At 41.5% G+C, this 26,927-nt stretch overlaps 1 protein-coding gene across 2 annotated transcripts; it reads left to right on the forward strand.

Moving 5' to 3' along the window:
* Positions 1-1,972: 1,972 nt before the first annotated feature.
* Positions 1,973-15,806, forward strand: TMEM19 (transmembrane protein 19). 2 transcript variants are annotated; one of them, XM_072326586.1, is made up of 7 exons: positions 1,973-2,034; positions 2,328-2,475; positions 7,149-7,262; positions 8,575-8,712; positions 8,989-9,243; positions 9,727-9,936; positions 12,419-15,806. In XM_072326586.1, exons 2-7 carry the CDS (start codon positions 2,349-2,351, stop codon positions 12,580-12,582), a joined length of 1,008 nt encoding a protein of 335 aa, XP_072182687.1. In that variant the 5' UTR covers positions 1,973-2,034; positions 2,328-2,348; the 3' UTR covers positions 12,583-15,806. The 2 variants fall into 2 exon arrangements, with proteins under 2 accessions (XP_072182687.1, XP_072182686.1); XM_072326585.1 differs by lacking the exon at positions 1,973-2,034 and adding an exon at positions 2,105-2,238 and having other exon boundaries at positions 12,419-15,263.
* Positions 15,807-26,927: the final 11,121 nt, after the last annotated feature.

A 26,927-nucleotide genomic window follows, 5' to 3' on the forward strand; every position in this document is an offset into this window, starting at 1 on the left:
AAAACAAAGCAGGAGTTTAAACACAGTACTTGGACAAAGAGCTGTAGATTCATTACTTTCCAAAACGTGTCTGCTTCCTTCAGTTTCCAAATATAGAGTTTCAGGTTTCTTTCTTTTTCACTTTCTAACCTGTCTGCAATATTTAATGTTTATTAAGCAACTGCAGGAAAATATGTTGGTTTCAAATAACACACAAAGTCACATGTAACAGAAGTCTCTGAGCTGGAATAAGAGTCAAAGTCAACATTACTCTTGCTATGGTTGCTATAGAATTCATCATTGGAGTCACTTTGTTTACGCCAGGCACTTAAAGCTGTTTTGCTTTTCTTCCTCTTGTAAGCTCCAACAGCAGGAGCACCTGTGGCTTTAAGTCAAGCTGTGAGGTCTGTGTATAAGTCAGGACAACATTGTGGCATGCCTCTCTAAAGGGGCTCTGGTGCTTCTTAACTCAGGTATGGGAGCATTGCAGGAAGCTGAAGGACCTTCCACAAACATGCCTTCTCTTTGCATTAGTGTGCGGGTTGTGATTCATCATGGCCACATGGTTGTATAGTCTCACCAGTATAAGCCTGGGCTGCATGATTCCTGTAAGAGACTCTGTCCCTCCACCAGGAATTCCAGTATCCAGTCTCTGTTACAAGCAAAAACTAAGCAGTAAATTAAACACAGCAATTTTGCAGTTAAGGGCTATCTGAATAAACACACTGAAAAAACATATTGGAGTTGATTACCCCTAAATAAGCAGCTACTTGTTCAGCCCCCAGTTTAAGTTGAGTTGGTAAAAAAATTCAGTTACATAGGTTATAGAAGGAGAATCTAAACAACGTGTAAGAGTTATCCTTCTAAAGGTGTCCTGATCTCACAAAGTATCCCACAGCTACTCAGCCCAGGATTTCAGGTTCATTTCTCAAATGGAGGTTTAATGAAAATTTTGGAGACAAGAACCACCAGTTCTTACCTGAATCATTAGAATTTTCAACCCTAAAAACTTCTGTTCTTCAAAGCCTATCAATGCCTGTAACTTATCATCGTGCTGCCTGTTCAGCGTAAAAGATCGTTTAATTTACTTTTTCCTATTACTCAGCTCCTCACTGAATAATTACATATTCTATCATGCTGCTGTTTCAGCTCCCCGAACACAGGGGCCTGAGGTTACTTTATTGATGTTGAAACATTTGTGACACTATAAAATGTAGGGGTTTTTTTGTTTGTTTGTTTTGTTTTGTTTTGTTTCCATCTACTTTCAGCACCTTTCTACTTACAGAACACGTTACCTCAAACATCTCTTCTGAACTGCTTTAAATCTTGTTTATTTCAAACAAACCTTATTTCTTATTTGCCACATAGCAAAGGAGGGGTGGAGTCGCTAAATGGTGGAGCTTCCCATCTTTCTGTGGTGCATTGGCAAAGCTTTTTCGGTATGCAAGAGGGAGACGCGGAGTTCTCTAATAACTCGTGTTGGCTGTATTTATGGCCATGTGTTTTGCAGGTAATTCTGGCATGCCCTCAGAAAAGCCACCGGGCAGGTTTGGCTTGTTTTCATCCCAAGCTGGCTTTAGGAAATGCTTCAAGTCTTTAATGAACTTTGCCATGTTCCAACAAGTTTCAAACTTCATTTAAAAATAAAACACTCGTCCCTGTTGTTATCAATAGTCATTCCTCTGTCTTCTTTCTCAAACAAAACGGATTTCCACCTAACAAGCATTACTTCCTTTGACACGCACATAACTGCTGTATGCGGGCACAGAGAGGAGCCCAGAGGCACGGGGGAAGCACCAAACAGACGCACAGCACGCTGGCAGGGCTCTGGCACTGCGGTGGGCTCGCTCGTACCCTCATGAAGCATACGGGAACCTCTCCATGCAGGCGACCATTGGAACAGCCACCAGCTACTAACAGCCCAACCAGGGCAGGGCCGCGCAGCGCCGCCTCGCCCTCTTTCTCCACAGGCGGAGGCGGGGTGGGTAGCGCATGCGCGGTGCGGCGCTGGCGGCGGGGCGGGATGGTAGCGCCGCTGGCGGGCCTGGGTTACAGGTCGGTGGCGGAGCCGGGCGGCGGGGGGAAGGCGGGGCGGACGTTTCCCGTCGGTTTTCTTCTGCTCTCATCGCCGCTGCCGCTTCCGCCCCCGAATTGACGCGGTTCGGGGCTGTTTCGGCTCTGGCCGCTCGCGGGGTAGCGGGCGGGGGGCGGTTGCGGGCGGCTCGCCGGGAGCCCCCCGTGGAGCCCCCCGAGATGTCCGTAGGTGTCGAGCGAGCGGCAAGCGGGCGGGCAGGGCGGCAGGGCTGGCCGCGACACTGACATGCCCTATGTCTTGTGCCTCCCCGCAGGCGGCCGCCCTTTGGCTCCCTATGACAAGCAACCAAGATTTCTTCAGGGATTACCTCAAGATGTTGGCGAACATCGTCGTCCTGAGCCTGCTCATCTCGGTCTCTCTGGTGTTCTGGATCGTGTCCATGACTGCGAGCACATACTACGGTGAGTCCAAAGGCTGCGGCCAGTCGGCTGGGCCCACAGCCAGGCCCCCCAACCCCCCCCGGGGACGGGTTTTGGTGTGGATGAGGTGTCTGTAGGTCTTTTCCAGCCCGAGAAGGGCTGGAAGCCCGAGTCCCAGCGGGAGCTGTGCTGTCCTGTAGTGACGGTAAGGATGATGGGTAGCGAGGGGCTCTCCGGCCTGCAGAAGTTTTAGAAATGCACTCGGAGGCTTTGAATAGGGCGTGAGGGAAAGTGTGCTGGGGCACAAGGGAGAGAAGTGGGAATCAGTGCCGCAGGAGAGGGATGTGCATGAGGAGTTGCTGAGGTGGGTATCCATACGGTCAGCTCTCCTGCTCAGGTAACCTAGGTGGGCTGTGGGTTGTGTATGGTTGCAGGGACATGAGCACTCTCTGTGGGCTGTCACTTTTGACAAGACCTTTTTTTACAACAAAGTACAGATGCAGCAGTGCTGCCTGCAGCATCTGTTCAAACCCTGAAGAGCTGAACAGCTTTCCTGTGCAGGTGAGCAGCTGTCCCTAATGCATCAGCTGCTTTGCTGCAGGAGGAGCTCCGGTGTCACTGCAGTGTCACTCATTGCCTAGGGATGTGGTAGGAGCTTGCCCAGGTGCCTGCTGTCACCTTGGATTCAGAGGAGATAAAATAAGTAACCCTACCAGTATATGCATCGAATTAATGTGAATCAGTGTTTTCCAGTGCTTCAGTTTTAAGAATGGCGATACCCTCAGATATATGCTCTGGTTTTTGGGTTGTTCTGTGTGGAGCCAGGAGTTGGACTTGATGATCCTTATGAGTCCCTTCTGTCTCAGGATGTTCCATGATTCTATCTGAAGAGAATAAATGGGCACTCACAGTTCCATACTGGGTTCTCTTATCAAGGTGACATGAAATCAGGTATCACACAAGCGCAGGTTGTGTCTATGGCTCAGCATGGAGCTGTATCAGGAAGAGTCAGGTGGGGGCTAGGGAAAGGTTCTGCACCAGAAGGTGATGGGCATGGAACGGGCTACCCAGTGCAGTGGGCATGGCACTGAGCTGTTGGAGCTCAAGGATCATTGGCCCTCAGACATTGGGTTTTGATTTGGATGGGGCTGTGTGGAGCCAGGAGTTGGACTCAGTGATCCCTGTAGATCCCTTGCAACTTGGAATGTTCTGTGACACCTCCACTTCAGTTTGCAGATAGGTACTTGACAGAGTAGGTGTACAGAAACAGGCTTGACAAACAGGTTTTGTTAATTATTTTAGAACTAGCAGAGTTGGTGTCTTAGTTTCAGCTGAGATGTGATTATTTTCTTTAGAGTGTCTGGTATCATGCTGTGGTTTTGGTTTTGTGTATAAAGTTACTGCTAAGCAGTGATGTACAGAGCCAAGGCCTTTCACAGTGAAGGTCCCAAGATACGGGGAGGGAGCAGGATTAGAACAGCTGACTTAAACTGGCTAAAGAGATATTCCATAACATGTCATCAGGCAGAAGTTTTGAAGGGGTGGGAATTCATCTTCCACTGCGCAGAGAGCTAGCTGGGCATCAGTCAGTGGTTAGTGAGCAATTGCTTGTGCAACACTTGTTATATACATCCATACATATACATATACATACATACATATATATGTATATATGATCATAACTATTATTTTTTTCCTTTCCTCTATTTTAGTTTTATCTCAACCCAAAAGTTCTGTGTTTTTTTTTCCCTGATTCTTTCCTCCATCCCGCTGGGAAGGAGAAGGGTGAGCAAATAGCTGTGGTTCTTAGCCAACTGCAGGATTAAGCCACAACAGTCAAACTTAAGCAGACAATGTCATTTTTGCACATCTGCTCAATAGGTAGAGCTCTCTCAGCTTTTCCACTAATTAAGGTATTTCTGCTCTTGCTATGTAACAGGAAGGTGTAGGGTTGAGAACCCTGATATCACATGAATCAGGGGCTGATGGAAGTGAGGGGACTGGAGACAAATCCTCATTCTTTGCAGAGAGATTGTGGAACAAGAACATAGGACATCTGTTTTTCGTTTGTCCAAAACTAAGGAAAGACCATAGGGAAGAGAATTGTGATGCGGTGTTTTTCTTTGAGTTTTTGAGCCAGCTGTTAGCTACAGGGCTCACCTCCACACCATCTGTGGCACTGAGCTTTTTCATACTGCATTGACAAGTTTTTCATTGCAAAATGCATTTGCCCTGCTTTCCTCCAAGAAGCCTGGATAGCTGCAGAGCTGTAGGTACCGCTGACACGAGCACTCATGTTACAAACCATCATGTTCAGCTTTCCATTGTGGCAAGCAGCTGTGCCTGTGTGAAATTTCTACTCTATCAGATAGGTCAGATGCAATGCCAGATTTGTGGCGTCATGTATTTGTATAGCAGATGTAATAAATAGTTTCTCATGTTTTAGTATTGTTTTAGCTCAAAAGCCACATTAATGATTAGCTTTACTGTTTTTTAGTGGGCTTTTTTAAAACAAAACTGTCACAGCTGTCATGACAATAGCTTGTCTCTGGGTGCAAAAGTGGAAAGCTCTTTAGCAGTTATAGCAGCCATTTCTTGTTATACTTTTAAGTTTTTATATTCTAAAATATGTACTTGAGACGTCTTTCACAGTGAAACTTATGTCTTATAATTTAAAAATGAGGTGTTGCAATATAGATGTACATACATTAATTACTGCTAAGGCAGTAGATAAATAGAGTCAGTTCTATGATTAATACTGTAAGCCCACTAACTGGACACTAATAACTCCTTTTTTAACTTAAAAGCTTTTATTTAAGTGAGTGTTCTTGAACTTGAGAAGGAAATATGTTTAGGACACTGAAGATAAATCTTCTACTTAGAAGCTAAGTTGCTATGGACACTGGTGCTTCATGGAATGATGTGGAATATGGCGGTTCAGTGGGATGTTGTTTTTCTGTTTGTGATTCTGTTCTGAAAAAAACAGTGGTTTAACAGGGGAGCCCAAGGCTTGCTGAAATAAGCTCAATTTTCAGTTCCTGTACAGTTTTAGGTGTTCCTAGTTTACTTTGAAAGTTCCTAGCGCTGCTAGCCCTTCTGTTTAATATAGTCATAAGAATGCCCATTGTGTTATAACGGATGTTGAGCTCTCCTGTTGAGGAGATAGGCTGCTATGGGGGAGAGAAGAACCCAACAGCAGCCTGAAGATGGATAAAGAAGTTAGGATAACAGTGGAAGCAATGTAACAGATGTTTGTATTTTACACCATAGCAGTGTTTGTATTTACGCCATAGCAGTCTGTGATTGGTGTAGTGCATGACTGAAGAGGTCAGTAGCCTGGTTCAGTGCAAGCTAATGCAGGAGAGGGGAATTGCATTGTGCAGGTTACCTTTGTTGTTTTGTTGGTTGGTTTGTTTTGTTGTTTTTGTTTTTTCTTTTGGTTTGTTTTTTAATGAAACACATTGTTAAAAATTAATACTTTGCTAGCAAAGAAGAAAATATTTATTTTATAATTGTAAATTCACAGTGTCTCCCTGCTATAAGTACTGCATGTGCTTGCATTCATCCCATCACATGATGTCCATAGCAGAAGGGAAAGGAATAAGTATGAGCAGCACAGGTAATAGCATCCATTTAAAAAGACTTATCAAGTAGAGATATTTCATTGTAGAAATGGGATATCTGCATAGGGTGTGAATGGCAAGAATAATGTGCACAGGCAATCAGAGGATCGGAGAATCTTTTCACACCCAGTAGGTCAAAAACTGCAGCAGGTGTCCAGTGATACTTGAGGCAGCAGTATCTGTGTAGCTGGGCTTTGTGAAAGACTTTTGTAACTAGAACTCAGTTCTGCATGTGGCTATGGAGCTGAAACCAACAACTGGCTTAAAAAGGGGATTGGACAAATATGAGGGGAGATGACTTTAGAAATTATAACAGAAAAGTTCCAATATAAAGGGGAATATAAGTCTATATATCTTCTTTACACTCTTCTATTAAGCGTGTGCAGCTGGCTGCTGCCAGGTGGGGTTCTGAGTCAGATGCAGGCAGATACTTGACTTGATGCAGTGTGCTGGCTTGTGTATTCTCAACCTTGATCAAAAAGCACCATCATCATCATGAACAATACAGATTTATTTAAGTTCTGAGCAAGTCAGTCATCACATGATCTGTGAGAGAAATTCTTGCCCCGATTTGTTTTCCTGAAGTTGCTTTGTAGTCTCTTCACCTGAAAGGAATGGCAATGCCTTATTAACTGCGGTTTTACTTTGTGCTTTATTCATATTTGAAACAGAATTCTGCATACCTGATTGTGGGTGTGTACTTGGTCTAAAGTCTGAACGCATCTCTTTTATTCAATTAGGTTTCAGCTGTTCTTAACATTTTGCGTATTAATTCTGGGGGTTTATAAATTCTTTTTCTAGAAAGAAAAACCTCATTGTGTTTATTTCTAATGAATTTGCCATTTCTTGATTGTTAATTTTAGTTACTCTAATGTATTTTCTGTTTTCTGTGACAGCTGAATAAAAAAGAGTACATAATTACAGGTATTTTGATCTTCCTTTAATAAAAATACTTGGTTTTGAATGGTAAGGAGGTTTAATCTCTATTGAGGTCAGACTTGAAATATACTCATGGAGGGAAATATTTTTCAGATATAAAGGTACTAAAAAGCTTGTAAGGATGATATGCAACCATTTCATTTTATTTAACAGGCAATATCCGACCGATTTCTCCATGGCGCTGGCTTTTTTCCATCGCAGTTCCTGTAGTAATTGCTACACAGGGTTTTAAGAAGAGGAGTCTTGATCACAGTGGTGCATTGGCAGGTACATTTCTTCTGAGATTATTAAGCTAAAAACTCAATAAACTGAATTAAGGTCCCTTTTACTGTGTGTGATATTATTTTAACACCATTCTACCTTGTGCAATGTAGATGTAAGTATACATACCTTGAGTTCATGCTGATATTTATAGTGTTTCAGTCAAGTTAATTTTTGCAGTTGTTTGCAGTTCATTCCATTAATATTGTCATTAGATTTACATAATTTTACAAGATTGTTTTGAACTCACGTATAATTTGTAGTTAAATCTTTATGGTTTTGTTTCACACATCTACAGATAATGAAGTCGAAGAGGCAGGGATAAGGAAAAGCCATACCAGCAGCTTGCCTGCATGGTAGGAAACCAGTAAAGATAGCATGGTTCTCTTTTCTCTAATATCAGCATATTTGCATCCCACAAATAAGAAGGAAGTTAAGGCTGTTCTTCAGTTCAAGCCAATGACTGTTCCAACTACATTTTTCTTGGCCATAAGGAAAGAAAGTACTTGGTGTTCATTGAAATCTGATGTAAGATCTCTGGTTGAGGTGGCTGACCCTTCCTTGTCTTGTGGCATTGTCTGAGCTGATGGTCAGTGGAAAGAAACAACCTATCATCCATTCCTCTTATGTCACCCATCTGCAAATCCTGTTCTGTCTGTGAGTTCAGAGGGAGGATTTTCTTGGTTTAGAATCATGTTTACTTTCAGTTGTGAGGAGCTGAGGGCACCAAGAAGTAGACCTCCTCTGTGGAGAAGGAGGTAGGAAAAGAAAAGAAAAAAAGACACATCCAGCTCAAATACTAAAGAAAATAACAGAAAAAATAAAAAAGATCAAACAATTTGGAAACAAAAGAGAATGAATGGCAGGAAGTGGCCTTGTGTGGGGAGGGGATTTGATCCTTGAACTTAAGATAAACTTCCAGATAGAGAGATTGTCACAGCTATGTACTTCTCACCTGAGGAGTCAAGTTCTTTAGGCAAGTAACTTTTCTCTTTATTGCTCCATCTTCTTCACTACTTTCCTGATTTGTGGCAAGAGAAGATCATATGCTCTAGCAGTAGCAATAAAATTAACAATTTTAGTAGTTAAATTTATGAGAAGATAATAAAGGTAACTGATATTGTTCAGTCAAGATGTCCCTAGAGTTCTCATTACAGATGTTAGATGCTTCATTAATTTCCTTATTGCATGTTTATCTTAGGTTTATCATGATATTCATTTATCATGAAGATTGTATTCAAAAGTCTGAAAGTACTTAATTGCTTTGCAGTTTAGTTGTTAGGTGAAGGAATCTTACATACTTTCTTCTTCTTTATAGGACTGGTGGTTGGATTTATCCTTACAGTTGCCAATTACAGTTTCTTCACTTCTTTGCTTGTATTTTTTGTCACTTCTTCAAAACTTACTAAATGGAAAAAAGATATAAAGAAACGTATAGATTCAGAATACAAAGAAGGTAAGCCCTAACACTCTGGTTTCTTCAGATCCCTTGTGAAGAGTTCATACTGTGTATTCCCCTTTCTTTTAAAGCATCAGATGAGGTGTAACACCCAGAATAGGGAATACTTGTCATTCTCATTCCATTATCGCCATGAATGCAAGAAACTTACCTTTTGAAAATGTGCATTTTTTAAATCTAATTTTATATGTGTGTGCTTTGCTTTTGTCTCCAGCTGTTGTATTTCGAGGTGTTCTATCTGAAAATACTAAAATTTTCATTCTGTCACTTTAGGTGGACAGAGGAATTGGTTGCAAGTGTTTTGTAATGGTGGTATTCCTACTGAGCTGGCTATCTTGTATATGATAGAAAGTGGACCTGGTGAAATCCCAATAGACTTTTCAAAGTATTATACAGCATCATGGATGTGCTTATCCCTTTTGGGAGCTTTGGCGTGCTCTGCTGGTGATACATGGGCGTCAGAGATCGGGAGTGTTATGAGTAAAAGCAAGCCAAGGTTAATAACAACCTGGAAACAAGTTCCAGTAGGTGAGATACTATCTGTTCTATATTTTCATGTCTTATTGTTTTGCTGCTTTGTTTTTGAATTATGCACCCAACTTGGTTCCAAAAGAGCCTCAAAAAAAGCCTAAACAATGAAAACAGGTTTGAAAATGCTAACGGGGATGTGTTCTTGGACATGTAATTTCCTCAGTTGTTTTCCTTTTGTATACCATCTGTGAGATGCAGGTTTACAGCAGTCAGATACCAGGTTATATTGAGAAGTTTACTATCAGGTTTTGCTTCACTTATTGCTAGAAAATATTTCTAGATAACAAGCCTTAGGGACAGGGAAAGTAATGATAATTCTTAGGGTATAGTGATACCAGTTAAGCATCTGAGCAGCTTCATGAGAATTATAAATAAAAGCTGTGATGGCAGAGCCTTCTGGATATCTGTTACTACGAGCATAGTAAATTTAAGTCTGTAAAAAAACAAAATTGTAAATCAGTTTGATTTTCTTTGATTTAGGTACTAATGGAGGAGTTACACTGGTGGGCCTGCTCTCAAGTTTTCTTGGTGGCATGGTAGTAGGTATAGCGTACTACATAACACAGCTCATTTTTGTAAATGATCTGGATGTGTCGGCTCCACAGTGGCCAATTATTGTGTTTGGAGCAGCAGCTGGCTTGCTGGGATCAATTCTTGATTCATATTTGGGTGCTACAATGCAATACAGTGGTAAGAATTCTCTTGTTTTCTTCTTTCTTCCTTTTCTGATATGACTTAAAAATGGACTTCGTATCAGGAAGGGCTGGGGTGTACAGAAGCATACAGAGCAAAGAGTCAAAGTGATGGGCATGATAATGACAGCAAGAGCAATGGCAGTCGGTCCTCGCTTGTGTCCTTCATCCCCTTCCTTTTGCACATTTTGGTTTATTTGTCTCCCATTATTGTCTTGAAGACTGAAAGAAACCAGAGGTTTCCAACATGCTACCTTGGTAAAAACAATTTCTTCCTCCGCCTTTTTTTCTGCATCTAATTATGGTAACCTTTTCAAAGGGAAAATGTCACTTTAATTTTGTCCTTTCGCTCAGACTAATTGGTAACTGCAGATTCTCCATTTCTTACTCTGGAGGCCTAGTGATAGTGCCAGCTTTGAGAACTAGACAAGAAGAGCTCTGAGAAGACGTACCCATTATTTTATATTCTGTTTTTTGGCTGTTCAGTGGGTACTGTTTCATGGAAGTTAAGCATTTCACAAGCTAGCTGTGCTTTTATTTAAAACAAACAAATCGGTATTTATTGAAAAAGGTTGTCAGCTGGTTGATCCTAAATAACTCCACTATTTAGTTACTTGTTACTCCTTAGGATCATTGTCAATGAACAATACAGGCAACCTTCAGACTAAGCCTTGTACTTAAAAAGCACATCTGATGCTATTCTGTCCAAAAGCTGATTTACAGAAAGAATTTTAGTTTTCTGATTTTATTGTCAGTACATCGATTTGTTAGAAGTCACAGTTTGAATTTGCAGATGAACTGCATGAGAGAGAAAAGCCCATTGAAGCTACTGCCACAGTGAGCACTGCACTGTTGTTGATGCTTTGGCTTTCCAGCAGCTTGTGTGCTCTATTCTTTGTAGATCCAGGCAAGTCCAAACCAAAATGGAGCGATAACTACATGAGGAATTCTTAAATATAATACTTCACTATTAAAGATGAAGCACTGAAGCACTCAGACTATGTTTCATTCTTCTAGTGAAGCAGATAGATTAAGATAATGTGGGAAACTTAGCTAATGCATGTCTGCATTTGTCATCTGTTTTCTTACTTGCTCAGCAACTTATGTAGTGAGCTGCAGAAGGGACAGTGTCCGAGTTCCACAGATTCATTTCCAAATCCTTAAGCACTCCTGGACTGTGTATACTATGTATGCATGCGTATGCTATGTTATACATGCTGTGACATAGATGAGTAAGTGCTGTTCATGGTGTGCTTGCTATTAGGTTACATCTTCCTCTTTGCTTAATGTGCTTTTTCAAACTGTATTCAGTGTGCTCTCATGAGAAGTGCTCTTTTCAGCATCTTGAAAAAACAAACATGGCATTCATAACAGCTGTGATACTGTGGGTATTTTGGAAAACATGATGCCAGTGTTGCCTATACCTTCTCTTGATGTTTTACCTGGTAATTTCAGTTTATATAACAGTCTGTTTTGAAGAGGAAGTCCTTTCCTACTGCACGCATCAAGACTTTCCTTAACAGCTTTGCAGGGTTGCATCCAGATTTTCCTGTATCTCCAAACTGCGATTATACCAATTGTGTAAATAACCAAACTACAGAAAAAACTTGCTGAAGGAACATGTTTATGCTCTGAATCTATAACGTACGTGCATTTGTGGTATGCTGATGTTTCTGTACTGTGGGCATTAGCAGATATTCCAGCGTACAGAGAAAAACAATCTTAGTTCAAAATATGCTCATTTGTTTTGGAGTGTTTGTTCATGTCAGCCTTAGGTCTTTACATATGCACACACCTGATCAATACTGCACTGACCTACCAGGGGCTATTAAAAGCAAGCATGCTAGAATGCTACACTTTTACCAGTGTATAGAACTGGACAATTTATTGGATAATGGAATGTGCACAGCAACAAAAAATGGGACATGGTGCTAGAATACTGGGAACACTGTGGCACAGCAGGAAATTATTTAAGTTATAGGAATTAAATGCGAAGTGGTATAAAACTAAATACAAATGTTAAATTCGGGCTCTATCCAGACCTTGTTTTCTGTCAGCTCAGTTAAAAGTGTTGCTTCCATAGTTTTCTTTTAAAAACAAATAATTCTTCCTAACAGTCAGTTGTTTCTATTCTGTTCAGAACAGCATCCTTTGTCTTAATGGCTCCCCCAGTAGCTTCTTCCTCTTCTGGTTTAGCTCATGTTTCCTACCTTTCTTCGTCGCAGGACTACATAAAGAGATAAGCAGACTCAGTAGAAGCACAGCTTCTGAGAACTTTTAACTTAAAGTATTGCATTTAGATTCCATTCTTTGAGTCTACCAGATGTAGCTAACCATAATCTTGGTTAGCATTTTACTGTCTTTTCTTACAGGGTCAGTCACTGTAATGGTAAAGGAAATGTAGAAAGTTGCATGCACGTGATTACTGTTTCTTTTTATCTGCCCTGCCTTTTTAAAACAAAGTCTTTATCTCTTCCCAGGTTTTGACAAGAATACCAGCATGGTTGTCAACTACCAAACAAGAGACTGCCAGCACATATCTGGAAAGCCTATATTAGACAACAATGCAGTAAATCTTTTTTCATCTCTGCTCATTGCTCTGGTGTTTCCAGCTGTGGCACTGTGTTTTTGGCCAAGACGTTGAAATGGCTCAAGGCTTTTGGCATGTAATCAGTTACATTCAGTCTTTCTTAAAGACTTCTAAGAGTCCTCTTTGAGCACTCTGAAAGAAAGGGATCTGAACTTTTGAGAGAGCAAATGGATTTCTATCTCAACTTATGTAAGCTTTGTATGGCAGTAGCCATCTATCAGGACAAGAGGCCTTGTCAATTTTGCTGTTGCTGCTCATTGAGTGGGTGCAGATCGTTGCCAAGTGAGATAAAGCACTTTGTTTGCCCTCCTGAAACCTAAGGATTGGTTTCAGCGGTCTCAATGGAGGAGCAAGAAGCTGGAAATGGAAGTCTGATCTCCATTTACCAGAGTGTTGGAGCACTGAAGCTACTGTCCAAGCCAGGCACAAAGTCCTCTGCAAATTTGTGTAGGTGGTGATAACACAGGTAGAAAGGAATAATTCTGCTTTAGTGTTTCCTATAATCGAGAGAGTGTAAAGTTTTATGGAATTATTTTGGGAAGGGAAAAAAAAGAGTTAAGCCTTGTGGCCTATTCTGTATCCTGATAAAACTTTTCCTTCCCTGAAAATAAGGTTGTTAAAAATAATGCTATTACTTAATGTTTGGAGCAAAAGACCATGTTTAGAATTTAAAAAAACAAAACAAAAATGTACCCAGTAAGAATAATAAATTTGCCCATGTTTATTTGAAATTGTTATTTCCTAACTAATTAAATATATGAAGATCATTATCACTGTTGTAATGCAATACCTATTAAATTATCTAGGAGTAAATTTCAACATTTTAAATTCCCATTCATTGTTTTATAAAGGTGCAGATTGTCTCTGTAAGCAAAGAATTGCTTCAGAATATTTAGCGTTCGGAGCAAACTGTATTCTTTGGTTCTTGCACAGCAGTGTGAGTTTTTCTTACTTTTCTTTGAGGCTGTTATTCACAGATGAGAGTCTCAACCAAAGAAGCTATGGAGGTTATCCTCAAAGTGAATAGAGGGAGTCTCATCGACAGATCATTTCACAGAATCACAAGGTTGGGAAGGACCTAGAAGATCCAACCATCCTCCCATTACTGTTGCTACCACAAGCTACTAAACCATATTTCATAGCTCCAAAGGGAAGCGGGAATTTAATTTTTAGTGCTTTGTATTCTGTATAGGTGATTCCATCTCTCGTCATTAATTATAGAAGATGTGGAAGTTACTGAGCCAGCATAGATTGTATTTAAATTTCATGTATACCTTCATAATACCTGGAGACATTCAAAAGGTAGAGCCCATTCTGTTAACTTAAAAGCTTCTTATTTTTATCTTTAGAGGGGTAGTTGAAGATTTGTATTAAATAGCTGGTGTTTAGTTTATCTTTCTTATTTTTTTTACTGTCACGTTGTGTGTGTTGCCTGTCCAAATTCATTTGGATCGCACTCTGTCCCTCTTTGAGAATATTCAGAAATTTTAATACCTTCCACATGGGATTTATTGATTCGAAATCTACTCTGTAAGTCTGGAATTCAGCACCGGAACTAGGTAACTGTGTAATCCAGCTTTTCAAAGGTATAAAAGCTTTTTGAATAGAGCAAGTTTGTGTGGTCGCTGTATGTCAGCCTTTCTGTGGAAAAGCACGCAATTGTAAAAGGAATAGATGCCCTTAATCTACAGCAACGTATACACGAGGTTTTTATAGGTTGAGTGGATTTATGCTGCTTCTACATAAAGGCTGTGTTAGTGGGCTTTTAGGAATTTATTAGTACTTCTGTAATGTCTAGAATTAAGCAATGCACATTTTTGTAAGATAATTTTTCTTTCAATCAAATGCCTTGTTTTTTTTTATTATTATTATTATTTCAGTTCCTGAAACGAAGTCTGTTTTCCTGCACTGAGGCAGACTTAGCCTACTTTTCACTGCTGTTCGATACGACTCTCCTTTTAAAAATAGCGTGTCACTTTGAGAAGACTTCTGTAGTTTTAAGTCCACAGCAGCATGAAATGCTTTGATCTGTTATCATCTGAATTAATGTGTTCCCATGAGAGTCCTGCAGGAAAGACCTTCAAAGGCCACTGTTTGGAATTTCACCTTTGTCTTATCTTCATGGTGGTGAGATTGAGTTGTTTGTGAAATTTCTGCTCTTAAATCTTCAATATTCAGAAAGATCAGAGTATTCCTCAACTCCAGAAAGGACAGTGTTAACTCTAGGTGTACTGTATCAACTGAGGAACAGCTTATGCTAATTCAGTTACTTCTTTTTAATAGAAGTTACAGGGAGGAAGATACAGTGTGTGACTGTACCTGTGAACAGCCTGTTAACTGATGTGCCACTAGGAGCCATTACTGAGTTGAGAAAGGAGCAGACAGGAATGGTGCCTGTCTTTGTGATACTTGGGGAGATAGAAAGAGTAGAAGTAAAAGGGGAAAATGAGGAGAGAAGCTAGATTGAAAACAGAGAAATCAAAAACACCTGAATATGTTTTGCTTCAGACTGTTGGTACTTTGAGTGTGTGAGATAACTCTGTCACTAAATTTTATTGAACTAACACTGATATTTTCCACAGCACCAAGAGGATACACTGGATTTATTTTTTAATTGAGAAGTTTCTGTTGTGAAACGTTCCGCATTTTTTGCTTTGATTTTTAGATGTGTTGGAAGTTCAAGTAAAAGTATGATAATGGCATAATTTACTTTTAATAAATAACATATGGCAATCACTCTGTGTATGAGAAGTCTTCAGACAGGTCTTGCTTAGGCTTGTTGCCCTGATTCCCCTGAGCATGACCATGGTACTGGTATCAGAGTGACCCATATTCAGAATTACTTTGTATTTCTGTTAGATTGTCTTGGATCTGTCCACGTTGCTGTTGACTGGTCTGTCACTACAGCTGTAAAGCACAGTTTGCTGGGACAGTGAAATGAAGAGGTATAAGAAGTGAGGAGAATTTATCACCTCTCTTGAGATTTAGAGATTAGCTAACATTCAGATAAGTCACTTTTTTGACAACAAGGGGCTGAAGAATCTTGAAAGACTGTCGACAGTTTACAGACTTTGGTTTGCGGGTCGGATAAATGCAGCAGTAGGTTGATATTCACATTTAAATCTGTTAGGATTTTGTTTTTTCACATTTGTAAGGAGGATTTGTTTTCCTGTCTTTTCCCCTAATATTGCTCTGGTCCCTTCTCTGTTTTTAATTATCCAGATCCTGAAATTGCAATAAATCATTATTTTTTTCAAGTAGGAATTAAACTATTCTACAGGAAGTTGGAGTGTTGACTTAGAGCTTTGTAGATATATTGCACTCTCTGCTTCTGGCAGTGCTTCCAGTGCTGCCAGGTGTTATGTTGCTTCACACCAGGACCAACCTGTCTGAGTGTCTGCATCTTCCAACGTTACTGTAACTCGGTGATATCTTTCTGTTTAAATGCTTGCTTTGTTTATGGGAGATGTGGGATGGAAGGGCTGTGGAGCTCTCAGAATTAGGGGCCTGCTGCAGCGTGTGAATAAGAGCAGGGACATGAATTCGCTCAGACTATGTGGAGCACTACAGCACACCCAAGTCTGGAGCTGCCAGTAAGTATTGCAAGTCCCAAATGAAGATGACATACATAGAAATAAAGCTGTCAGTCAAATGGTGTGTTTTACTTACATACTCTATCAAACTCAGAGCCAAAACAAAACAAATTCCAGCAGGACAGAATTTATTCAGTAGCTTTTTTTTGTTTGGCTTCCATTCCCAAGGAGGAAGTTGATCAGTATGAATGCTTCGCTGCTCAATGAAGAACTGAATGCCAGTTTTCCTTGATAGACCATAAGACCAGTAATTGTGGTCCTCAGCTTTCTTCTGTGTGCAAGTTCTGACCCAGAAACATCCAGTGTGACTGACTGACTGGTAGTGTGAAGCAGTCGTGTCATAAACATTATTACTTTGGGAATATCATTAGCATAAATGTATATTCCTTTAGTAGGCAGTCTAGAGGGTTGATAGCTTTACACTGCTCTGGGCATTGTTGTCCTAGAGCAGGGACTTGTGTTGGTTTCCTGTTGGGAACCAACACCGTAACCACTAGCAGGAGCAACAGCAGTATGAATGCATTCTGCCATTAGAATGCCAGTAGAGAGCAAGAAGGAGTAAGAATTCAAGTCTTGTGCTGGTTGGTTGATATCCTTTCGTAACTCAGTAACTGCTTCTATCAAGGCTTTCCAACTGCAGTCCTAGCTGCAAACCTATGAAAGTAGAAGGAGCTCATTAAAATTTCTGTCAGCATGAGAGAGTGACATCATGCGTGTCCTGCAAAAATGAAGGCCTTTGCAGACACTACTTGTTACTACTTGTTACAAAGGCTGAGCTCTGCAGTGTAACCTTGTGCTGTGACTCGGAGAATATGTTATTCTTAATTCTCTCTCTTTCTCAATTAACCTAATTACAGGCTTTATACAAGCCTTTGGGTTCCTAATGTGTTTATCTGGGTAAATACACCAGTCAACTTCTACCCCCACAACCTAGCACAGCTATGTATTTACAGATATTTCCCTGTAACAGCTGATGGGCTCCTGATACAATGCTGAAGAGTTCAGCCCAGTACTAGAAAAGCAATGACTCTGGCTTCCTGGTTTCCTTGTGGCAACTGATTGTTATCCTGATACTTCATTATTCCATTTGTTGATATCCTAAATCCTGAAATCACCGATGAAAGCTGCTGCAATCCAGAGCTTATCCCAAAGCAGCAGTCGTTTCAGCCTGCTCTTGGCCTGCCTTAAGCTGCCAAATGCCTCCAGTTATGCTACTCCCAGTATGAAATATAAGTGCATCATCTTGTTGCATTACGTCTCCTCCCAATGTATTTTAAAATGGAGAAGTGAAAGCAGGTAATCCACAGTGTGCTGGGATAAGAAGCATGGGTGTCATTTGCATGGTGCAATAAGAAAATGGAGCGTTGCATTCACAGTGTGCAGCTCTCAGTTAGCAATGCTAGAAAAAAAAAGTACCCTAAAAATACCCAAATCCAGTATTACAGGACAAAGTGGAAGCATATTCCAATGTACCTTACAGTTTAAACTGGCATTGGCTTGCCTATAGATTTGTGAGTAATATGCCACAAAGGTTCGGTTTGATGTGGATTAACGTTATTTCATTTGGTTCAGTACTAAATTAAGATAAGAACATAATGTAAACTTGGAACTTAGCTGCCTTTCCTTTTTCTCTCCAGTCAATCCAGTCTCTTACTACATGTTTTGATTCTTTTCCACAAGGGAGAACTGCTGGTCATCTTCACTTACTGCTGCGTATGAGGAGATCTAGGTTGTGGAAGCCCCATCCGTGGAGATGTTTAAGACCAGGTTGGATGGGGCCCTGGGCAACCTGATGTAGTAAACATGGAAGTCTGGTGGCCTTGCCAGGCAGGGGGGTTGGAGCTTCATGATCCTTGAGGTCCCTTCCAACCCAGGCCATTCTGTGATTCTGTGTATGTCTTTGTTCTTCAGATGCAACAAAGTCAAGAGAAGAGAGGCAAGGATAAACCCACATGTGTTTTTGAAAATGCAGGCTGACTTGCTTTGCCCGGTTCTTCCTTGCAGATGTTGTTGCATTAAGCTACAAGCTCTGTCTTGATTACAGTGAGCTCATTGGCTGTGCCCTTTGATCATCCTTAGGCAGAATCCTCTCGTGCCTGCGGCCTTAAGTGCAATCTCAGGAGCTCAGACACATACAGCACATGGCTTGATGGATATTCAGCATCTTATGCTGCCCTGAAGAGTGAAGGTGTTGGCTGTCATTTATATGTTACATAGCAGTGAAACCCTACCGGATTTAATAGGCGCATACAGGACTGCTTTTTCACACCTCTAATTTTCAAAAGGTAAAACTGGTGAGAGCTATTCTCTCTTGCAACAGCTGTTTGCTGAAGCTGAAATCCTACTGCTTTAAAAGTTCTAATTTGTTTATAGGAAGGAGGTACGTCACTGTAGGTGCACATTTCTCCTCACACCATTGCTGGGGTAGCGTTTTGGAGGTTACTCCTAATTTTGACTGAGAGGGAACCACTAGAACTGTATTCTAAAAAGGTGTGAGAAAAATGTCTGTGAGGGCAATGAACATATATCAGCCAATGGCCATGTCTTCATGGAATATACCAGTCCCAAAATAACACCCGTGTTCATGTTTTAGGGCTGTTATCACCAGCTTTTTACACTGTAATCATTACGGTGTTTTTTAAACTGTTAGATGTCTGCAACACAAGAAACGTGTCATTTCCTGTTTATTTTCTGCTATTATCTGAAGAAATCAGTCTCCTTCATTCCTTTCTCTTTTATCTCATTCTCTGTTTTCAGCTTTAGCTCCTCCTGCAGTCTGCAGCTGTTCTTCAGTCCTCATGAATGTGGCTTAGAGGAACCACAAAACAGTGATTCTCTTCATAGCAGCAGATGCTGAGTTGGTGTTTGCACTTCTGTGAGTGGCACGGGACTGATCTGTTTTGAGCCATTATTTTTTCCTTACTAGTGCAAATAGCTGTATAAAAACACAGGGTGACATCCTCTGGGGCTTACAATGTCTCCTTTTGCCTCCAGGTTGATTAGAGAGTGAAATGTAAAACAATAAAAGCTGACTGCTGGGGTTGAAAGTCGCAGAAAGCTGAGCTCCCCTTTTAGCCCTGAGGTTGCCATGGAGTGTTAGGATACCCTCTTCTGGGGGGGAGTTTAATGCACAGAGACACTTTTACATTTGAATGCAATGCTAAAGTGTTTATTCAGCATCTTCCCCCCCCCCCCCCCCCCCGCAACCCAGGTGTAGTCCTGTCTGAGCCCATACCAGAGTGCAGCAGAAAACTTTCTGTACCAGAATTGTATAGCTTCTCTATCCAAGAGCATCTAGATAGAAAAGATTGTCTACCATTTTTATTTTTTTTTTAATAGAAAGGCTGAAAAGTAGATTAGCTTTGTATCTGTATTAGCCCTACTGAAGGGCTAGCAATGGGAGGGTGTGCTTGTGTTGTTTGAAGAGCCTTACTAACCAGCAGTCAGTGAGGCCCTGCGCTTCAGCTGCTGGAGGTGGGCCCTGCTCCTGTGGTCAGGCCCATAAAGCGCATGTTCAGCTGCAAGGCTGAGTTAATCGCACTTTGATAGTCTTCAAGGGAGGGTTTTAGGAAATGAATGTGGATAGGCTATTTAAAACTGCTGAACCTAGAAACTGGATGTAGTAAAACTTTAAATTACATAGTACTGAGGAGATCCATGTTGAAGACAACTGAAGATCCTCCAGGTAAAATGGGGTGTCAATGATGGAGTGTGATTACTCAAATGGAAGACTGGAGTCATGACAGTGTTTGTCTAAAATATAAGCTCTATAACTCATATAAGAATTAGTCAGAGAGGATGCCATGATTAGATTAGACAGGAGGTCAGGGTACTTGACAGCTACAGTAGCCTGCTGGTCTGTGAATTTCATGTATTGATCATTTTTGTGAGACCGGATACGTATCTGAACAAGCAGCGACTCAAAATAGCGGGCCTCACTTGTGGTAGAAGACATGGACACTGGTGTGTAAGCAAAGCTATTGAGCCAGGCAGAGATCATGTGACAGACTGTCATGAATACGCATTCATGCAGATATATGAAGCATTTCATCAACTAATTAATAATGAGGATAGCCAAAATTTCTGCTTTACTTCTCACTGAGATACTGGAAAGCGTCCATTGTGCTTCTCTTTCATGTTTTCCTTTCTGATGCTAATAGACAGAGGGGAAAAACAGTTTAAGAAATCGCTCCACTCTGCGGGAAGATAATGGAAAACCAATCGGCACCTTTAACTTCAGACCTTTCTTGAGAACACCTCTGCTAAAATAAGCTAATTCTCTTAATTCCTTTCCGTGTCTTGTTTTAATACTACCAGCAGCTGTCCTGTATGAAAACGAAGTAGGGAGTTACCAAAATGGTGCCTGAGGCTTCCAGGCACCAGCTTGTTTCCAGTGATTGCCATGACTCAACTGTGTAAAAGTACTGCATTTCTGGATCTTGTGTTGTTCCTTTGTCTTATGCACGTAGAGACATGACATTTGCTAGGAACACAACGTACCATCAAATTGGAGCAGGAGCCTCAGGATCCCTCTTGGGAAGTGGCCAGTGCTGGATGCCTCAAAGGAAGAATCAATATGAAGCAAGAGAACTGGCCCGGGCAATTAGGAGCTGACCTGCTCCTGTGAGTTTCTTTACTCACAGTAGTTAAGAGGCTGGGTTTTCTGAAACCTGAGTTCTTGTCTTTAATAACTGATGAGTCCAGGAGATGAGAACTCCCAGCACTGGCAGCCCTGCTATACAGTATTGTAAAATTCCTATGCTTTCACCACCTGAAAGGCAAAGAAGATAACTGAACCAAGATGGATGCTCATCTCCCATGGAGAATCACAGCATTCCCCTTGCAGTTGTCCTCATATGCTAAGGACAGCAGGTTACCCAAGTAAGTTGTGGATGCCCCATCCCTGGATGCATCCAAGGCTATTTAATGCATCCTGACTATTTAAACTCTCATGCCACAGCATGATAATAAAAGGTGACACAAGACTGGGCTACGTAGCACTGTGTGCACTCAGGAGCTGAAAGTGAGCAGTGTGGTCTGTCAGCCTGTCCCTCCCTACTCACCTGGTGAATTCATCTTGGGCAGCTGCATAAAACATTTCTGGATCAGATGGGTCAAAGCCCTACCAGAAAATGACACTGTGGGCTTCTCTCTGCCATAGTCATCTGAAAAAGAAAGTGGTGCAAGCAGAATTATCGCTCTAGATGACTTGGTTAAGCCTGAGGTGGTGAGGACAGAGGAGATTATCCATCATTAAGGAGCAGTTTGGCAAAGATTAAAGGAAAGGAAAGGACAGTTAGTGTGGACGGAAGCTATTTCCATTCAGTCTGAGCAGCACATCAAAGGTGCTAGGAAACATCTGAAGTATTGGGCTAGATGTAGTGGCATAAAGTTAGTTATAGAGCTATATTTAAATTAACATTCCCAGTTTCAGGATACAGAGCCTTTTTCTCCCAATTCAATCATCACCTTTTGGCATATCTAAATCAGGAAGTGTCTTCATCGAGTTACACTGTCCCCATGACAGTTACAATGGAGAGCTAAGGTAGTGTATTGTATTGGCACAATTACTCTGATGTATGATTTCCTAGCACAAAAGCTGGCATGAAACAGATACAGAGGTGTCAAGTAGGGGAAGCACAGGGAACTTCTGGGTGAATTTAGTGAATAAAATAGAGTGAAATTCTTCCTGAGGCAATCCAATTGTGTATTTCTGCAAGTCTAATCAGGTGGTAATTACATACCATACATCACCAATTAATACATGTATGGTGTGGCTCTTCTTCAACCACTCACTGATTTAAGCAAAATAAAGAAAAAGCCCCAAGTGTTTGTCTCTGGTGTTCCAGATCATTGCCACCTACTGAACAAGCAAATAGTGCTCACTGTATGTAAGAACTGGAATTTATCAGAAAATGCTATATATATATATATAAGCTTTAGTGGAAAAGTGCTACTTGTGGAGAAAAGGCTGAGCTTATGGGCCTGTGGTGAGCACATTCAGGCTAGCTGATGCTGCCCACAATACTCTACAGTTTTTCTTTCAACAAGGAAAGCAATCCATGCAGTGTGTAGCACACATTATTAAGGTGAAGTTGTCCACATGGGAAACCCGGGTATCGGAGAGAGGTGAAAGATGAAATAACTCAGTGCTGCACCCTGGAAGCAACCCTGTTCAAGCTGACACTCTGAAGGTACAGGGTTCTTTGAAGGGGGCTGGAAGGGAGGAAACAGCCATGACCTCTGCAAAGGAGTAGGACAGCATGAAGCCTTAGAACAGAGCAGGTGACTTGCACAGGTCAGTGCTCAATGCACCAACTGCTCATGGGTTGCTTAGGGTTTATTGGAGCATGTACTGTTTCGTAACCAGCGCATCCGGACTGTGCTCCACCCCTGTACCCGTGGAAAAAATGTATTGACCAAGGATGCAGTGATATTTCAAATCAAAGTGCTTGGAAGGGCTGCTTGGAAAAATGGATTTCCCCCCGAGATGTTTATGGTTATTTGGTGTTTTTATTTTTTGCTGGATCTTGGCTCTTCTAGTTGGCAAATGCTTTTGTTTGATAGAAATCTGTTAATACATCTGCTGTTTTTGTTTGTTGTTTTTAATGAACGCAACAATATGTCTTGCAGCCACCAGTGTTTCCACAAGAAGAGAAAGGGTATGAAGAAAGGTTGAGGGAACTGGGCTTGTTTAGCTTAGAGAAGAGAAGGCTCCGGGGAGACCTCATTGTGGTATTCCAGTACTTGAAGGGAGTGTTTATGGCTGTTTATGAGGGTGGATAGTGACAGGACAAGGGGGAATGGTTTTAAACCGAGACAGGGTAGGTTTAGCTTAGAGATTAGGAGGAAGTTTTTCACTCAGAAGGTGGTGACGCACTGGAACAGGTTGCCCAAGGAGGTTGTGGATGCCCCATCCCTGGAGGCATTCAAGACCAGGCTGGATGTGGCTCTGGGCAGCCTGGTCATAGCAGGGGGGTTGAAACTGCATGATCATTGTGGTCCTTTTCAACACCAGGCCATTCAATGATTCTGTGAGAGAAAGCCTACAAAAACTGTGGATTCACTCACTAAAAAATGCAGTTCACAGGCATGCTGTCCTCCTTGTAGCTTTTTCTGAAGTACCTACAATTAATGTCTTACATAAACTACTTCGCTCCGCCATATAGATTCAGATAGGGCTTCAGAATATGTCACTGTGAGTGACATCTCCAGCACTAAGAAGTGCTGTCTGTGGCGCCAGAGCTGTTCTCTGTGGTTTTAGTTCAGGCCTGAGCAGTCTGTGAAATCTCCTTCCAATGGAGATGCCGTCCCAGGATACAAAGTCAAATTGTAATACATGCACCTGTATCTACACACCACGTGCATACACGGCTGTGCTTGCTCTGCAGGGCTGTTTATCCCAGGCGACAGGCACTGCTGCAGTGCTTTTGCTCATGGACAGGCGGAGGATCTGTGCCAGAAATGCAGTGCTGCTGCTGGCTCTGAGCAGCACTTGGTACAACGCGGCTGTCAGAATCATGTCATCCTGGTTTCTGGTTTCCCACAGAACTGAGGTGATGCAAACCCCCTTATCAGCTGCCTCAGGCCTGGGGAGAGGAGCCAGACCTGGACACGTTCTTGGGCAGAAACAGAGAACCATCATTTCTATTGCTTCAGCTCTCCATTTCTAACCATGAGAGGATCTGAGTTTTAAGAGGGACTACTGAACCAGTCAAAGCAAAAAGATGTGTGTTGATCTTTTGTTCTTCTGACAGTAACTGTGTAATTGCCCTTTACGAACTACACTCTTTTCTTCCCGCTGTGCCTATGTGACTCTCCAAACCGGGTTAGGGAGTGTAATTGAAATATAAAGAGCTTGGCTTTAAAATGGAAATTTCTAAAGAAATAAATAATGAGTGGAAGGAAAAGACTGACTGATTCGGCTTTACGTGATTGGTTGGTAGAAATGAAAGCACTTTCTTTAAGGGTTTATATGACAGTAATCCCAATGCCCAGCCACTTGCCTTTTATAGAACATTTTACATTGCAGGACCAAACAGGAGTCTTAGTGGAGCTCATGAGGAAGAACAGGGTACGACCTGTTCACTTTTTTATTACCAGTGCCTGTACTGAAAAGCTTTTTAAGGACCACTCTGCAAAGGGAAGGATATGTAAAGTTAAATGTATTTCAGAGTACAGCAATAAGTTTTGCATCGGTGGTAGTGATTGAACAATGCTATTAAACTGGTTTGTTGTTTTTTTTCTTGTTTTAAAGTCTGCTTTAGGATGAACTGCTTCAATTTAAGCCATATAACGTAGCCCCAGGATTTCTCCAATTATTCACATAAAGAATATGTTTAGAAGGCATTTTTTTGTTTCTCCAAATGGTAGAAGACTTAGTTGATTGCACAACATTTCACTAAGATGTTATGCTCATTCGGGCCATTAATAGTTCTGACTTTCTTTATTTCAGAAATAAATACGCTGAGTACAATACTGAAAAAAATAATTTTATATGTTTCACAGCTGGCTGAGACTGTTGGCATCCTGTGAGCTGTGGTGACAGCCTGAAATGCAATCTGTATCTGGGCAGAGTTGTGCCAGCAAGCTCTCAGAGAGCTCATGCAAAGCTATCAGGGAATAAGGAATCACTTGGTAGTTTCTTGCTGGTTTAAAAAGCTCATTTTGCATCTGTATTTGTCAGGTCTGGGTTCCCTCTCTGACTTCTTTCCTTGTGTTTGCCCCTGCTGTATTATTGATCTCTTTCCTGTTCTCTGCCTTATTTTTATGCTATGTGCCAAATTCCAGCATCATTCTTAGCAATTACATATGCAGAGATCATTTTCCCTCCAATATTTGTATCAAGGAATTACCATCATCCTTTTACTGCAGGAATACACAGAGATGCCTGTCAGGCTTTGACACTCATACTCTTCCTGTTGCCTAAGATTTATCACTCTTACATCCCTTAGATCCTCATGCTTTCCAGGAGACAGCTTGTCATGCAGCTGACAGCCCGGTTCTTACCACTGCACATACATCACACTGACAGCACATTACTTCACTCTTGATTAGGAACAATTTTATGCAAGCTTTCTAGAGATTTTAGGAACCCCAAGCAACCCCCAAAGGAGACATAAGACAACTGCCCCACTGACAGCTGCTTTGAGTCACTTGGTCTGTTCTTGATGCACTGCATCTGTGCTTGTCACTTTATGAAGTAATTATTCTTCTGATCATTAACACATGGTGCTAAGTCAAGCAGCTTAAAAATTAGCACAACTATGTAATTACCTTCTCACAGCTGAATCTGTAACCTCATCACAGCTTTGTTAGACCAAACCTACTTTTATATTAGACATTGTTGACTGGCACAGGTGACATCCCAATGCCTCATTTAATTGTTAGCCACTCTTTTACATCATTACTTCTCTCCTCATGGTCGTCTGCTCCTGCCACAGCAGAAGATATGAATGCCATACTGAGAAGGCATGAGTCAAGGTCTGCGTGTACAAAGGCAGTGCAAGCCTGTCCACACTGGGCTCTTGTCAGTACCCAGGAGTTGGTCTCCAGATGGGCTGGTCACTGTGATGCCGCTGCTGATTTGGATGAAGCAGTGTAGTTGATTTAGGGAGCTTCCAGCAGGCTGGTTTTCTCAGAGGAGTTCATTTCTTTTCTCCCTGTGCAATTAGCACTGCCTGGCTGCAGCTGAGTAGTGCTGGAACAAGTGGGCTTTAGGCTGTCCACAGGGAGCTCCATTAGCATCTGCCCTTCCTTGCCATGTTCCTGCTTCCTGGGTAGGATCCTTTTGAGGATGTACAAGCCGATCATCTGCCCAAAGAAAACAGAAAACCTCTAGTTTATTGCTACCATTCTGCAGGCCTCACCATGGACCTGCTGCCACATCCCTCTCACTGGGAGCAGAGCACAAGGGAACCTGAACTGCCCTGACTTCCACCATCTCTGCCACACGCTGTGGCAGCCTGGGACTCTGCTTGGAGTTTCCATCCTTTATACACCCCGAGAGGTAAATGTGGGCCTGCCAGCTGCTACACTGGTCTTCTGCATTTGCAAACGTGGGCATGGTTGTTTCAACGAGGCATGGTCTTTCCAGCAAGGTTTGCTAAGGACTGGCAGTATTCTAGGTTGCTTATAATTACATGGGTCACATTTTCACCTTTTTAAAAGAAATACATTGACATAATCTTGCTTCTGCCTTCTTCTGGAATTTCCCTGGTCTAACAGTGTTTACAATAAGCACTTCTGCTTTTTTCTTCTTTTTTTCATTCTTAATGCTGTCATAGCCCGTATCTTGTGAATGGACTTTTGGGGAGGGAGACATTTGCTTTTGTTCCTATGACATTTTGAAACCTACTGACTTTATAAACAGTGGGTTTCCCTTCTACTTTGTCTGACCAGACCTGCATTTCCATTAGACATCGTTGACTGGCACAGATAACATCCCAGTGCCTCGTTTAATTGTTGGCCTTCCTTTTACACCATTATTTCTCTCCTTGTAGTCACCTGCTCCTGCCACAGCTGAAGATACGAATGCACTGTTCGTGTTCTGCCTGTCATTATGATAAATGACTAATAATCGCTCTCTACTTCTGCTGCCTTTCATGTCTTTTTATTATTATTATTATTGTTGTTGTTTGTTTAATTTCTGCTTCAGCTCATCCACGCGGGGCATTTAGTATAAGTTACCTCTTTATTCTTCTTTTTTAAATCACGTAATTTTGTTTTTTTCTAGCCTTCTATGCTTTTCTTAGAGAAGTCACAGTTATGATGTCCGCTTTTCCAAGATTCATAAAATCATTAAGG

This window comes from Excalfactoria chinensis, chromosome 1 (assembly GCF_039878825.1).
Source record: "Excalfactoria chinensis isolate bCotChi1 chromosome 1, bCotChi1.hap2, whole genome shotgun sequence".
NCBI lineage: Eukaryota > Metazoa > Chordata > Aves > Galliformes > Phasianidae > Excalfactoria > Excalfactoria chinensis.